This window comes from Aythya marila (genome assembly GCF_965140915.1).
Source record: "Aythya marila genome assembly, chromosome: 20".
In the NCBI taxonomy this organism is placed as follows: Eukaryota; Metazoa; Chordata; class Aves; order Anseriformes; family Anatidae; genus Aythya; species Aythya marila.
In genome coordinates, this window is record NC_139061.1 from 5,247,776 (window position 1) to 5,262,623 (window position 14,848).

At 64.6% G+C, this 14,848-nt stretch overlaps 1 protein-coding gene across 3 annotated transcripts; it reads right to left on the reverse strand.

Annotated features, from left to right (window-relative positions):
• Positions 1-7,774: 7,774 nt before the first annotated feature.
• RASL10B (RAS like family 10 member B) lies at positions 7,775-14,848 on the reverse strand. Of its 3 annotated transcripts, none has more exons than XM_082776011.1 (4): positions 14,598-14,848; positions 12,121-12,453; positions 9,654-9,698; positions 7,775-9,415 (listed from the first exon to the last, which is right to left on the reverse strand). In XM_082776011.1, the coding sequence occupies exons 2-4, from the start codon at positions 12,334-12,336 to the stop codon at positions 9,020-9,022; spliced, it is 657 nt and encodes a 218-aa protein (XP_082632137.1). In that variant the 5' UTR covers positions 12,337-12,453; positions 14,598-14,848; the 3' UTR covers positions 7,775-9,019. The 3 variants fall into 3 exon arrangements, with proteins under 3 accessions (XP_082632137.1, XP_082632138.1, XP_082632139.1); XM_082776012.1 differs by lacking the exon at positions 14,598-14,848 and adding an exon at positions 12,664-12,984; XM_082776013.1 differs by having other exon boundaries at positions 9,018-9,415; positions 9,654-9,778.

The window sequence follows — 14,848 nt, forward strand, 5'->3', positions numbered from 1 at the left end:
GGTGGGCACGGCTCAATTTGCCCCAAGGTTCTGTGCGAAAGGGCTCGGTCTCACCAAAATGCAGCCCTGTGAAGCACAAGATGCTGAAGAAAACAGGGAACCTCTCCTCCCTGCTTCATCCCAAGCTATGGAGGGTTCCTCCACGCCTTGTGATGCATTAATAATATTATTTTTTCCCAGGGTGGGTGGTGGACCACGGGTCCCCCCCTATCCACAGGCAGCTGTCGTGCTCTGCCCCAGCTGGGCTGTTTTTTCCCCAAGCAGGCGTTGGGTGCGTGCCATCGGGGTGCTGACTCTGCCTCTTGGCCAAGGAGCTGCAGGAGGAGAAAGCCAGCGCTGTTTGCTCCCCTTGTTTGCTTTCCTTCATGCCGTGACACGCCGGGCATCCCACGTGCGCTGCCCATTGACCGGGCGGTGTTTTGTCTGCAGGGGAAGGCGGCGGCGGAGGTGCTGTGGGGATGTTTGCAGAGGTCGGGACACCTCGGTCGGTGCCTCCAGCCCCTCTCCACAGCTCCTGCACCCCGCAGGGTGCAGGGCCAGGGGGTGAGTGTGCACCCCGAGCCGTGTCACCGTCCCCTCTGTGGCACAAGGCTCCTTTTCTCCTCCTGGGCTGCTTGCAGGGCACGCCAGGCGCCCGCCGCGCATTCCCCACCCCGGGGAATAGCTGGGATTCCTGCATTGCCTCCCCCAAAATGGCACCAAAGGGAGCAGCAGGAGGCAGAGGATGGAGTCCCTGAGCAGCAGGAACCCCCCGAGCTCCCCAGAGACTTCCAGCCCCAAAGAGGAGAAATCACTGGCAGAGCTGCTTTTTGCACCAGCACCTCGGAGCTGGGGTGCTCTGCAACAGCTTTTGGTTTGGAGCCCTGCGAGGCTGCAGATTCCCGGAGTGCCCACTCGCTGCTGTGCCCCGTGGTGATTGCTGTGAAGCCCCAGCTCCTGGCGCCGTGCCCTCTGCAGAGGAGCTTGGCTCTTGTTCAGGGCCTCACAGCACAGAGATCTCAAGGGAGCACAGGGCAAAGAAACCCCAACGGCACACACACGAATAAAACCCCTCTCATGCTCATTTTGCTTTTTCAGGAAGAAGCCTGGGGGAGAGGATTGAGGTTTTTTTTTTTTTTTTTTTCAGGCCGAGCCCTCAAAACATGGTGCAAAGCTTGGGGCTCGGGGCCTCACCTCGCTGCCAAAGCCCGGAGCAGGCGGTGGCCGTGGTGGCTCTGCTGCTACCCGCTGCGTTTCCTGGTCACACAGAAACCCCACGGGAAGGTTTGGGAGCCCAGCCGCTGGCAGGACCAGCTCTTCCCGTGGGATTTCTGCCCCAGCCCTACAACTTTGCAAAACCCTGGGGTTTTGCCAAGGTGTGCATGGGGAGGGTGCGGAGAGGCTGGTCTGAGCATCGTCCCCATGCTGTGCCCGAAGGTCCTCATGCTGTACCTGTACTGAGATTGGCCTCGTACCTTTCTGTACCTGTGCTCCCTGCCTGTGCAGGCTCCTTGCCATGGGGAGGGTGAGTGTGCAAGGGGGAATCTCAGTGACCCCCATCTGGGCCTGTAAAATGGGTACAAAGCTGTGGCCGGGTGGCACCGAGCCCTGAAGATAGGGCTCACAGGGCCCCCAGGTCACTTCACCTGCAGTGCAAGCAGGTGTAAGGGTGATGGGGAGGAGGCAATCCCCCCTCTTTTGGGGCTCTGAGTGGCTTGGGGTGCTGAGGAGCTGCCCTCTAGCCCTCTACTGCCCCAAACTGGGGGCATTTAGTGGGCAAACCCACCCCTGGGGCGCAGAGAGGGAGCGGGGCTCCCGGAGGAGCAGCAGGCGCTGAAGGGTTAACGGGGAGTGTTTGCAGCCAGTCCCTTGTCACCAAGGAGAAGGGAGCAGCACTTGGGAAGGAAACAAAACACCCACTGCCCAGGAGGGACATTTCCCTTCCCAGGGCTACCTCGCACAGCCCTGAGACCCCAGAAGGGCTCCGGCACCCCACAGGCAGCCAGCCCTCGAGGGGACGAGCGGTGTCCCCGTCCTGGTGGCCTTGGTGGCAGAGAGTGAGCAGCACGGGGTGAGTGGGGAGGTGGGCTGGGGACACGGCCGGGGCAGCTCCCCGTGTCCCCATCGCCCTTTTCCCTCTGCCTCCTCCCAGCCCGGGATCTTATGGCACGATGTGGGGGGCGCCGGGTGCCGCGGAGAGGAGCATCCGTCCCTACCGCTCCAGCCAGCAGTACCTGTGCGCCATGAAGGAGGACCTGGCCGAGTGGCTGAAGGAGCTCTACGACCTGGACATCGAGGCGGGCACCTTCCTGGAGGTGCTGGAGACGGGGGCCGTGCTCTGCTCCCACGCCAACCACGTTGCCCAAGCTGCCGGGGAGTTCGCCCGTGCCTACCCTGCCGCAGCCCGCCGCCTCCGCCTGCCCGCCGCCGGCGTCGCCTGCAACCTGGCGGCACAGCCGGGCACCTTCCAGGCCAGGGACAACGTCTCCAACTTCATCCAGTGGTGCAGGAAGGAGATGGGGATTAAAGGTAAGGCCTCGGGCTCCAGCAGCCCCAGGATGTGGTGTGCAGTTCCCCTCCAGCTGCTCCTGGCATCGCCCTCGGTGTTTTCCCGTGTGTGCCCAAGGCCGGTGCCACCCCAGCGCTGGGCAGTGCCCGAGCTGGGATTTCTGCACCAAGCTGGGCTCACACAAACTCCTCCTGGCTTGGTGGTGGCTTTGCAGGGTGCTGGCACGCGGTGGATGTGTTTGCTCGGGTGGAAAAATGGGGATGGGAATGGGAAGGGCACATGGGAAGGGCACAAGGGCCCTGCCACGCATGGCACCATCTCGGCCATAAGGACTGGGAGCACCCTGACTTGGGGCAGGGCGCTGTCCCCGTGTCCCCACCAGCAGCGGTGCCTGGGAAGTGCCACGGGCATGGAGTGAAAGGTCCTCAGCACACCCAGCTGTGTGTGGCTCTGGGATGGCTCAAAACAGCCTCAGCATCTCCGCATGGAGATGGCCAAGGGAGAACATCCCCCCTGTGAATTTATCCCAACCCTTTCTGCACCCAGCCACGCTCCTAGCATCCATGGGATGGCACAGCGAGGCGGGCAGAGCCGCTCCTCGGGGAAACAACACCCCCTCGGGTGGGTTTTCTCTACGCCCGTGCCCCCCCCACAACCCCTTTGTCCCCGTCCCCTGGTGCACCTGCCCCAGACGTCCTGATGTTCGAGACGGAGGACCTGGTGCTGCGGAAGAACGAGAAGAACTTCGTGCTGTGCCTGCTGGAGCTGGCGCGCCGCGCCGCCCGCTTCGGCATGCGCGCCCCCACCCTGGTGCAGATGGAGGAGGAGATCGAGGAGGAGCTGCGGCAGGAGCTGCACCTGCCCCCCAAGGACACCCCCCTGCCACGGCCCCCCAGGGAACCCCGGGACCTTCGAAACCTCGACCAGATGGTAGGGTGGGGGGGGGATGGGGGGGATGGGGATGGAGATGGTGGGGATGATTGGGATGGGGATAATGGGGATGGGATGATGGGGATGGTGGGGATGATGGGGATGATGGGATGACGAGGATGATGAGGATGAGAGCCATCCCTGCTGCCTGCAGGTCCAGCACCTGGTGAGCCGCTGCACCTGCCCCGTGCAGTTCCCCATGATTAAGATATCGGACGGGAAATACCGCGTGGGCGACTCCGACACCCTCATCTTTGTCCGGGTGAGCCCGCTTTGGGCCTTGCTTTCAGGGTGTGGGCACCAGCAATCCTGCCTCAGCTCCCAGTTTAGCTCCCTAAATCCATCCCCCAACAGGGCCAACATGGGGTTTTTGACAATTATCCACAAAATAGGGCAGCTGGGGCCCGTGGTGTGGGTTTGCATGGATGTAACCACCTGTGGGTGTGGGACAAAACCTCCTGTTTGGGGCTAAGCTGGCCCTACAGGTGATGGGAACCCTGTTTGGGGCTGATGCTCAACCCCTGCCTGGGTCTGAAGGCCTTCCCAAAGGGCTCAGCATCCACTGGTGGAGCAGGGAGCTTCCCAAAAGCCTCCCACCCCAGCCCCATTTTGTCATTTGGGGTGACAAAACACGCAGTGGGACATCAGAGGGAGACGAGACCCCCCCCAAATCGATGGTGCTGGGTGAAGCGGGGCTGATGGTGCTGCTCCTCGCGCAGATCCTGCGGGAACACGTCATGGTGCGGGTCGGGGGCGGCTGGGACACGCTGCAGCACTACCTGGACAAGCACGACCCGTGCCGCTGCACCTCGCTCTGTGAGTGCCCGTGCTGCTGGGAGGGGAGAAGGGGGGGGGCTCATCGCTGCTTATGGGGTGCCTGCTGCTGCTTATGGGGTGCATGCTGCTGCTCGTGGGGGTTTTCAGGAGCAGGAGGCCCCCCAACCCCAATGCTGCGCTGGGAAATCATTGCTTTGGGGTATAGCTCTTGCTGGGTGGCCGCTAGAGGTCACGGCAGACTTTGGGAAGGAAAGAGACCCTTTGCGAGGCCCAAATCCCTTCTGCAAGGTGCTGGGGGCTGCGGGGAGCATCCCTGGCTGACAGCATGGGGGGGGTGGGGGTCCTGAAAACCCCTCCCCAGGGTTGGGGTCTGTGAAGGTGATGGGGTGGCGGTGGCTGAGCCCCGTCTTCCCCCGCAGCTCACAAGCAGCACCCCCGGAGCAGGCCCCCCCAGCAGGTGCAGCACGAGGTCCAGCTCTGCAAAGCCCCCCCGGCCCCCGGCCGCGGGCAGCCCTCGCTGCTGGTCAGCCGCTCGCAGAGCCCGCTGCCCCCCGTCGCGTGGGGACCCCGCGCCCCCCACGCCCCCCGCCCCGGCCCCCTGCGCCCCGCCACCCCCTCGCCGGGTGCCAGCCCTCGCCGGGAGCCAGCGCAGCCCCGGAGGGTCCCTTCGGGCAGGTGAGGTGCAGAGCGGCTTCGTACCCCAAAACCGCCACTTTTTGGGGTGCTTTTTGTGCCATCCCTGGATGCAGGGGGACACGGTGGCTCTGTGCACCCCCCTCTGTCTCTCTCTCCTTGCAGGACACGGGAGCCACCACCGAGGTCCCCCGCTCGACCCAGCACCCCCGGCTGTGGGGCCACGCAGCGGGCACCCACCCCGTCCCGGCTGGCCCCCGGCACGCGGGGCAGTGCGGGGGTCCCCGAGGTGCCACCTGGGAGCATCCTGGGGACCCCCCGTTCTGCAGCAGCACAGGGCAGGGGCAGGGCCCCCAGCGCCCAGAGTCGGGCACCGCCGCCTCCAAAAACCACCCAGCAAGGGGGGAGCTCGTCCGTGGGGGCTGCCAGGCTGCAGCAAGCAGGGGTCCCCGCTGCCGCCGTGCCCCGTGCCCACAGCCCCATCAAGGTCAGTTCTTCCTCCCCGCACCGCGATGCCCGGGGGGCATCACAGAGCAGGAAAAGCCCCCGGGAAGGGAACCGGGCAGCCTGTGGACGTGGCCATCCAGCACCACCCCAAAACTCTTTGAGCCAAGCGCCAAAAGGGGACAGAAGTGTTAAACCCCTCAGCAAAGCCAGCCCGGCTGGCTGCCGGCCCCCGACCCCTCTGTCCCCTATCGCAAACGGGTGCAAGGGCTGTGCTGCTGGGGAGGGTCCCCAGCGGTGCCACCCAGCCACGAGCCCACCAGCCAAGGATGCTGAGAGCCCCGGGGTGCCAGCGGATGAACCGGGGGGAACCTGTGGCCATGGCAGGGGGGGCTCGGGGCTCCGGGGGTGCTGGGCACACTCACAGTCCCCGGGCTACGACAGGGTGCTGGAGGAGCTCGCCCACAACCGGCAGCCCCTGCGCCCCGTGGAGATGGAGAGCTGGGTGGCCCCAAAACCCCCCATGGCCACCCCGCAGCGTGCCACCCTCCCAGCTGGGGGGACCACGGAGGAGCTGGCAGCGGGGTCCCAGACCCCGCAGGGCACGAGGGCGGCCACCTTGCTGAAACCCCGGCGGTGCCTGAAGAAACCCGAGCGCGTGCCCTCCATCTACAAGCTGAAGCTGCGGCCCAAAGTGCGTCCCCGGCGGGACCACCGGCCCGGGAAGGGCCCCTCACGCATCCCCACCCCGCTGGGGCAGCGCCTGCCCCGTGCCCGGGGCCAGCATCGCCCCCCAGCCCCGACGCGACGCCCGCAGCCCGGGGGCGCGCACCCCGCAGCCAAGCCCTCGCCGGCTGACAGCGGCGCCTGGCTCACCGAGGACGATGAGGAGGCGTGGGTCTGACCCCCTGCCCCTTGGGTTTTGGGAGACCGCTTGCTTGTGGGAGCCACAGTGCCCAAATTGGGGGCTGAGCCCCAGGAGGTCGGCGCAGGCAGCGCGATGCGTTTGCTTCTGGGGACACCACCGCGTGCCTCGGTCTTCCCCATCTGCGCAATGGAACCAAGGATGCCTGAGCCTTCCAGCACGCACAGCCTGGTGAGCTCAGGGCAGGGTGACACGATTTTCCTGATGCTCTGCTGGCATTTCGCTGCGGGCCCTGGTTTGGAGCAGCCCCCCTGCATTAAGGCTGCTCCAGCAAGGACGCATCCGCAGGGGTGTCACGGGGCGGCAGCGGCGGTCGGTGCTTGTGCAATAAGAGCTGTACCAAAGCCTCTTCTCTCCCAGCAGCTTTTCTGTGTGGGCAGGGAGGGAGAAGTCCCCGGTGACCGGTTCCGTGGGCAGTGAGCCCTGCTGGTGGGAAGGATCCTGCCAGGGGGAACTCGGCGTCCCCAGGGGGCTTCCAGCGCCGCGGCGGGGCTGCGAGCGGTCCGGCGCCGCGAGCAAGGAGCAGCGAGGCGGGTACAGAACAAGGGGGACAGACCTGATTTTAATTCGGGTTCAAGTAAAGGGGTGCAGGGCATTTCAGGAGGTGGAGACGTCTTGGGAATCTCCAACGAGAAGTCCAGGGGGGAAAGGGGAGCCATGTCCTGGAAACCGTGATGCACCTCCAGGAGGAGGAGAGGGCGAGCATCCTCATCGGGGCTGCACCGAGCCCACCTCGGGCTGTGTGACACCTCCTGGCTCAGCACACACACACACGGGGCAGAAAATGATATTTTTTTTTCCACCTTTCTGCCCCTGGGGACAGCTGGGGACATCCTCAGCCTCCCCCCAGCTCAGCAGCAGGTTATCTCTGTGTAGACGTAGGGCCGAGCGAGGAAACACAGAGCGGGACGAGGAGGTGGTGGCAGAGCGGTTACACTTTGGGATGAGGGCATATTTATGGGCAGGGGGGCAAGGCAGTTTGATCCCAAGTGCTGCAGGGGTCAGGGGATGTGCTGATCCTCTGCCATCCCAGCCCCCAGCCCCGCTGTGCCCGGGGTCCCGGCCCCAATCCCGCTCTCCTCGCAGTGGTCCGGGAGCTGGGCACTGCTGCCAGAGCAGGGAGGGTTGTTAATACTAATATAACTTCTGTCTATAAAGTACAATAGAATATAACAATTATATTTATAACCATTTTTTTTCCAAAATACTAAATAGATGCTATAAAAACCTGTAACTAATTGTGCTATAAACTGCAGGCTACAGGGTTATAACAAACAATGTATTGGCTTAGTCGCTGACATGTGCACGTCGGAGCACTGTATAAATGCTTTATTAGTAGCATTTACCGAGGAGTTTCCTTCTCAAACAATTTGGAGGGGTAAAGCTAGCGAGAGACCGATAACGTGGGCTGATCAATCCTGGTGAGATGGGTCTGGGCCGGCGGCGCGGCGCGGTGGGCTTGCCGTGAAGGTGAGGGATGGAGGATGGGAGCTGCTCTCCCCCAGCCCTGGGCCCTGTGCGCCTTCCCATCGACTTTTCTGTGTGATTTATTCCTTATTTTGTTTGGGGTAAGAAGATGGGGTTTTGGTTCCTAAAGCAGGTGGTGGGGGCAGCAGGGATGGAGCAGAACTGATGGCAGGGATGGAGCAGGAATTGGTGGTGGGGATGGAGGGATTTATGGCAGGGAATTATGGCAGGGATGGAGGAGGTATTGATGGTGGGGATGGAGCAGGAATTGATGGTGGGGATGAAGCAGGGACTGACGGCAGGGATGGAGCAGGGATGCAGGGACTGACCGATGGCCAGGATGCGAGGCCAGGCTGAATGCAGTGGGCTAGAGCTCAGTGGCAAGGACTCTTAACAGCAAGAGTTACCAGGACAGCAGCAGTTCTGGGAAATGGAGCCTGTCGGTGGGGCAGAGGCAGTGGGTTTTGGTGTTGGCTGTTTCACAGCGTCCCTGTGTCACACGGGGACAAAGCCCAGACCTGCACCCCTCGCACCCGGCCCCATTTACGAGCTCGGGCTGCACTTTACCTCCCGGGCTCCAGGACAAGCTGCAGATGAGCTGGCAGTCCGGAGCGGAAACCAGCCAAAAGATTAATTTAAAAAGAAGAAAGAAAGAAAGAAAAATAAGGAGGGGCTCATTTTCCCATTAGGAATGTGCACAGAATTAAGAAATGAAAGTGGCAATGCAACCCCAGCTCCCTATTGCTTCGGAGGCTGCCTTTGTGCAGGCACCGTCCCCGTCTTGGATGGATGGATGGGCGTGAGCTTCCCCTGGGAAAAGCCCCGCAGGGGTTGGATCCACCTGGAAGTGCTGCCTGCCTAGCCAGGAACCCCTGCTTTTTGGGTCAGGATGCTGGGTTTTGGGTCGGGGTGCTGAGCTGTGCCCAGCGTTTAATGGCAGCAGCTTTGGCCCTAAAAACCCGGGGGCTGGCGAAGCCTCTGCGGGGCTGGTGCATACGGGGAGGACGAGGCTTGAGGAAAGGGAGCTGGTGGGGGTGGGAATAGCACTTTTTGGGGCAGGGGAACCAAACCAGGCTGCCCGGCTCAGGCACAGAGCAGCAAGAGCCCACGGAGGTGACCAGCTCGGGCCGTGGCGGCGCAGGGAGGCAGCGCTCAGCCCTGAGGTGGGAATTGGAGGTCGGTGGGACCGCGGGGCTCTCCCCAAGTGGCTCCTTCATGCAGAGAAGTGAGGATCCAGCTGAGGTCCTCCCTCACCCCTCGCCTCTGGGACCCCCTGGCCCAGCCTGACCCGACCCCCTGGCGGCCACCACATCGCCCTGCCCGGCCCCGTGCCGTGCGCGCCGTGTCCCCAAATGTCACCGCAGGGGAAGCAACACCCGGGGTGCCTCCGGTGTAGCTCCCAGCAAAGCATCACCCCGGCAGGGCTGGGGGTCCTGCGGGGACACGGCCCCGGGGAGGGGTCCGTGGGGGTCGGGGGGGCTCACATGATGGTGCATCGGTTCCTGCGCAGGGCGCCCTGGAAGCGGATGGTGGTGTGGACGTGCTTGCAGCGGGCGCAGCCCACGCTCTTCAGGAGCTCGCTGAAGAGCAGCAGGATGTGCCAGTTGTACTTGGCCGAGCACTCGATGTAGCCGCACTTCCACGTCTTCTTCACCAGGTTGGAGACGTTCCAGCGCGGGATCACCCGGCCCCGCTGCAGGTCCCGCTTGTTGCCCACGATGATGATGGGCGTCTCCGACGTGCCGATGACCCTGGGGCGGGAGGGCGGTGAGGGAGGGCAGAGACACGGAGCCACAACCCAGCCCCAGCCTGTCCTGTCCCCTTGTCCCTCTCTGTGGCCACCAAGGGGGCCCCGTGTCACCCCAAGGTGCTTTTCCCCAGGAATATCTGCCCTGGGATGTAAGAGGCTCAGCAGGGGGTTATAGGATCCCATCCCCACCACGATACCACCCCACTCTTGGCATGCCCCCGCCGGCAAACGGCCCCTACCTCGTCTCCAGGATCTGCTGGCGGATGGTTTTGATGTACTCGAAGCTGTCAAAGCAACAGATGTCATAGACCAGGATGTAGGCATGGACGCTCCGGAGCCCCCTGCAACACACGTCCGCCCACTCCTGCAAGGTGCAGAGAGGGATCAATCCTGGCGTGCCCCGGGGGACGCCCCGCACCGCCTGGGGGCCGGACGCGTTTGTAGGGGGAAAGATGTTTGTAGGATCCGGCCCCTGGGCACGTTGCAGGTGTGTGGGGTCCTGGATGGGAGCGTTTCACCGCACGTTTCCCCAGCCCCAAAGCACAGCACCCATCGCACCTCTGCTCTGCCCCCTGTCCCTGCAACGCCTCCATCTCCCCCCTTTGGCAGCTCCCCCCAGGATCACGTAACCCAGAGGAAGGATAAGGGGATTTGCCAGCCCCAGTTCCTCTCCGGAGCGAGGATTAAAGCCTTTCTCTGCACCTCCGCCCAGGGGCAGCCTTACTGGAGCTGGGTGAAGGGGGCTGAAAGCCTGGGTGTAAAGCTTCCCTCCCTCCAGAGCTGCTCATTGGGCTGTTTAGGGGTGATGGAGCCCAGGTTTGGGGCAGGGGAGGCTGCGGGGTCCCAGACCAGCAGCTCTGCAGCACGGCAGCACTGCAGGTGGCAGCAGGAAGGTGACAGCAAAGGGGACCTGGGGACAGGCAGGGAGCAGCGGCTGCTCGGGAGCGGGGTCTGCTGAGGACAAGTAACACCAGTAACCGGCCCCAAAGCACAGCGTCCCCAGTGCAGCCCGTCCCCGCTTCCCAGTGGATCCCACTGGATCCCCAGCACGTCCCCGCTGTGGGATGGAGCCATCCCCCCCGAGGTGTCCATGGGGTTATGTTCTGGGGGATGCCTCTGGGCTGTGCTGAGGCTGCCGTGACCCAGGGTTACGGCGCGTGCAGGCGGCTCCGCGAGGATCCCTCCCGAGGTTGGGCTGGGAAGGAGAGGGACGCACGGAGCAGAAAAGGCTCCGATGCTCCCCAGGCAAAGCCCGAGCACACGGTGAATCATCCCTTCTGGGTTTATGATCTCCGGGAACGAGGCTAAATGAGACCGAGGACCGGAGGAAATCGCGGAGAGGAAAGTTTCACGGCGTGGTTCACTGCCTCGTGCAGACCCCAGCAGCCAGAGCTGGGCACGGGAGGGAGCAGGGAGCACCCCGACCCCTGCTCAGGTCCCTGGGGAGGAGGAGATGCTCCCGGCCACGTTACGAGGAGGGCAGGTGCAGTGCCAGTGTCTCGGCTTACTCCGAGCACATCCACGTTTGGATTCCTGGGGATGCTCGAGGCCAGAGTGGGACATCGGGGAGCTGGGGCCGTGCTCCTCTCCCAGGCCATCTCCGCAGGGAGGCTGCTCCTGGGCAAGGAGCGGAGCCCAGCGATGCCTCCAGCAGCCCCGGCCGCTGTCTGCCCCCGCCGTGGTGCCCCCTTCCCCTCCGGGAGCCCCTCCGACCAGCCCCTGCCCTGGGAGCCTCCATCTGTTCCCACCGCCCACCTCCCCTTGAGCACAGCGAGGCACGGAGTTAATTGAGTATGTGAGCGTCGTCTGCCATGTCAATAAATTACCCTTTGCTATTTCGGGCCGTGTCTCTCGCTGACCTTTCGTTCCCTGCACACGCCATTTAATTTTTAACCCCCCCCCCCGGCGCTCCCTTCACCTCCTGCCCCGCAGCTTCGGGCAAGCGCGGGGCCCTGCAGAGCCCCCCTGACCCTGTCCCCACGGGGAGCAGGAGCAGTGTAATTACACTGATTAAAAATACAAGACAGCCCGTCCCTGCCAGCGGCACGGGGTTAAAATCCCCTTTTCCCCCGCTGGACCCCGCAGGCAGTGGTGGTGGCAGCTGCGGGGCTGGGGAGCAGCGGGGTCGGCGCTGCTGGGATCGATCCAGGCACCGCTGTGGGGTGAGGGGTGTAAGGAACCCCTCATTGGGGTAAACACGAGCCCATAGCGAGGAAAACGGCCTTTCCCATAGGGAAAAGAGGAGCAGGCTTAGAGGAACCACAGAGAAACACAGCAAAACCCCAAACCCACAACAGGGGTGGCCTTCAGGCAAGGGGTGCGCCGTGCTTTGGCTCTCCAGGACCTCTGAGATTTTCACCCAAGGGTTTTGGCCGCGCTCCCCGAGCCCTTTGCTGGTCCAGGACAGTGATGGGAACGGATCCCAGTGCCCTGCCCCAGCACCCAGATGGACAAGGAGACCCAGAGGAGCCACGGGCACCCCCTTGGGTGGGAAACAGAGAGGGAAACCGCCCCTCCAGGGCTGGAAATCATTTTAGGCGAATAAGCTGCAATTAAAAAATAAATTAAAAAAAATAAAAATTAATTAAAAAACCAACAAAACCAACCACCTTATCCCATCCTGCCGCTCTGAAGCCGCCGTCCTCGGCGTTTAGGTAAGCCAAACCCCGAGCGGGGGCTTGCTCGGCTCTCCCCCGGCGCCCCTACCTGCAGCGTGTTGACGGGGAAGGCGCTGATGGGGGGGAAGTCCATGATCTGCAGGTCGTGGACGTGGCCGTTCATCACAACGGCGGGCAGGTAGACGCGGCGGGCCGTGGTGGGCACGCAGACCTCGCTGAACTCGTTGTAGAGGAACTGCCGGACTATGGCGCTCTTGCCCACGCCCTGGGCTCCCAGCACGGCGATCTTGAAGGTCGCCACCATGCCGCCGCGCGCCGGCCGCTGCCCCGGTGCTGCCCCCGCGGCTCCGAGGCTGCATATTCCCGCGCAGGGGGCCTCAGCCCCATTCAGGATGCGTGTCCCCGCCGGGACAGCCCGTCACTGCAAGGCCGGGGGGAAGAGGTCAGGTGCTGGGGATGCCCCGCAGACCCCGCTGGTGCTGCGGGTTGGGGTTTTCGGAGATGGATAAAGGGTTATGGCTGTCCCCTGGGAGCTGGGCTATGCACCCAGCATGGACACTGCGAGAGCCAAGGGTCCCCCATCCCAAAAAAGCCAGGATTTGGGCAAGCCCTGCCCCAGGAAGGGTCTCACCTGGGTTTCCTAAAAGGCAGCAGAACCCTGGAGACCATCCTGTGCCCATCGCCTCCCTCCCGCCGCACCCTGGGGATCTCCTGCTCCCATTTCACCACCGCTCCTCTTCTCCTTTGGGTTTCCTTTTGGCTCCTGCCCTTTCCAAAGCCCCACGGGAGGCACATTCAGCCCCTCTGGCACCAGAGCAAGGAAACCTCCCGGGGAGGGACCAGCAACTCAGGGTCCCCCCGGGCCTGGCAGAGCAGGGGACACGTCCCCTGGCACCCCCAGCGGCTCCGGTGCCGCCCCGAGCTGGGGAATCCATCTTCCCTCCGCTTGGACAGCCAGAACTGCCTCTTGCTGGGGAGGGGATCGCTCTGTGCCTGCGAGCGACAGCTTTAATGTTTAATTTCAGGCTTTGAGCGGTTTGGCAATTAACTTGATGGAGGCTAATTTCCGAGCCAGCTGACGGGGCGAGCCCGCAAGCCACGGGCACACGTGGCGAGGCAGGAGGGGGCCCTAGGGTAGGGCTGGGCATGGAGGGGGCACGGGGGGCAATAACCCACACACACGGGTGCAGGAGCTGGGTCTGAGGGTCCCGAACGCCCGCTGGCAATGGGGGTTTGATGGAAGCAGCAGGGGCAATGGGATGGGTCCTGCTCTGGCCCCCATCCTTAGGAACCTGCTCGTGCTTTCTCCCGGGGCATGGATGCTTTTACCAATTCCTGCTGCTCTCGTCTGCTTTCCCTGAAAAACATCCCCAAAGCACAGGGCAGCGCTCCCTGAGCTGCCAGAAGGCAGCGGGCTCCAGCCGCCCCGTTCCCATGGGGTTCTTCACCCCAGGGAGATCCCGGCCCTGGACATCCCCACTGCGGGTGCTGAGCGGCCGGGCTGGGCCAGCGCTGGCACCGGGGCTGGGGGCCTTCAGCAGGGCCTGATCCAGCCCAGGGGCAGCAGGGAGGGTTTGTGCCCGGGGCTGGGGCCATGGCACGGGGCTGGGACCACCCCGCAGGTGCCGAGTGCCTCTGGGGACCCGTGCGCCCCAGCCCCGTGCCCGGAGTGTTCCCAAGCCGCGTGCCTTGGGGTGGGGGACGCGGGGGGCTCAGCCCCGCCAGGGCCTCACTCTGCCAGCAGAAAGCACTGTCATGGCCAGGCCACCCCTCTGCAGGGACAGCCCCGTCCCCACAGCCCCTTCCCCTTCCCAAAAGCGACCCCAGCTCCCCTCCGGGGCCGGGGGCACGCAGCCGGGCAGCCCCAGCCCCGCAGGACACCGCGGGGTGCCCGAGCTGCAGAGCTGAGCGCTGCCCTGACACCCTGCCGGGGGTCCCCAAAACCCTGTCCCCCTCCCGGCCGGCAGACGGGGACCCACACACAGGGAAAGCCACCCCACAGGCCCCAAGAAGCCGCTCTGCCCCCGAAACACCCGGAGCTGCCCGCTGGCAGTTTGGGGCCACCGGGGGAAACTGAGGCGCGCAGTGGGGACGCGGCGGTGGCCACGGGGGGACCGCGGTGAGGCCGAGCCCGGCAGCACCCCACGGGCTGTGGGGCCGGGACGTGACCCCCAGCTGCAGGTACAGCCCCGGGGCACCGTGACCTTGGGCACCCCAATTTGCCCCCCCCCACCCCGGGGGGGTAGGACCCAGCCGGCCCCGTCCCGCTCCCCACGGGGCCAGCATCACCTCCCCAAGCCCGAGCCCTGCAGAGGGGAGCGGGGGGGGCTTTGGGGTCGCCCCCCGGGGTGCCCATTAAAGGGCTGTAGCACCACAGGGATGCTTGGAGGGGGGGGCGCAGACCCCCCCATACCCAACTAGGCAGGAGGAGGGGGGGGGGGGAGCATCTTAGCTCCACTGCTCAACTTTACGGGGTCCCCCCACCCCGCTGCCCCCCTCCCAGCGGCAACTTTGCCCCCTCCCCATCACCCCCCCATTCCCTCCGTGCCCCCCCCCTCCCGGTACCTTGCAGCGGCGGCCCGGGCCGGCGGCGCCCCGGCGGGCGGCGGAGCCATGCGGCGAGCCCGGTGCGGGGACCGGGAGGCGGCGGGGGCTGGGGGCGGGGGGGGGACACGGGGAGGGCTGGGGGGGGATAAAGGGGAAGGGGGGAACCCGGGCACGGCCGGGATGGGGCTGCCGGGGGGCCGGGGGGGGGAGCAAACGGGAGGCGGCCGGGGCTGGAGGCTGAGCCCCCCGGGGGGGGGTTGAGGCTGGGG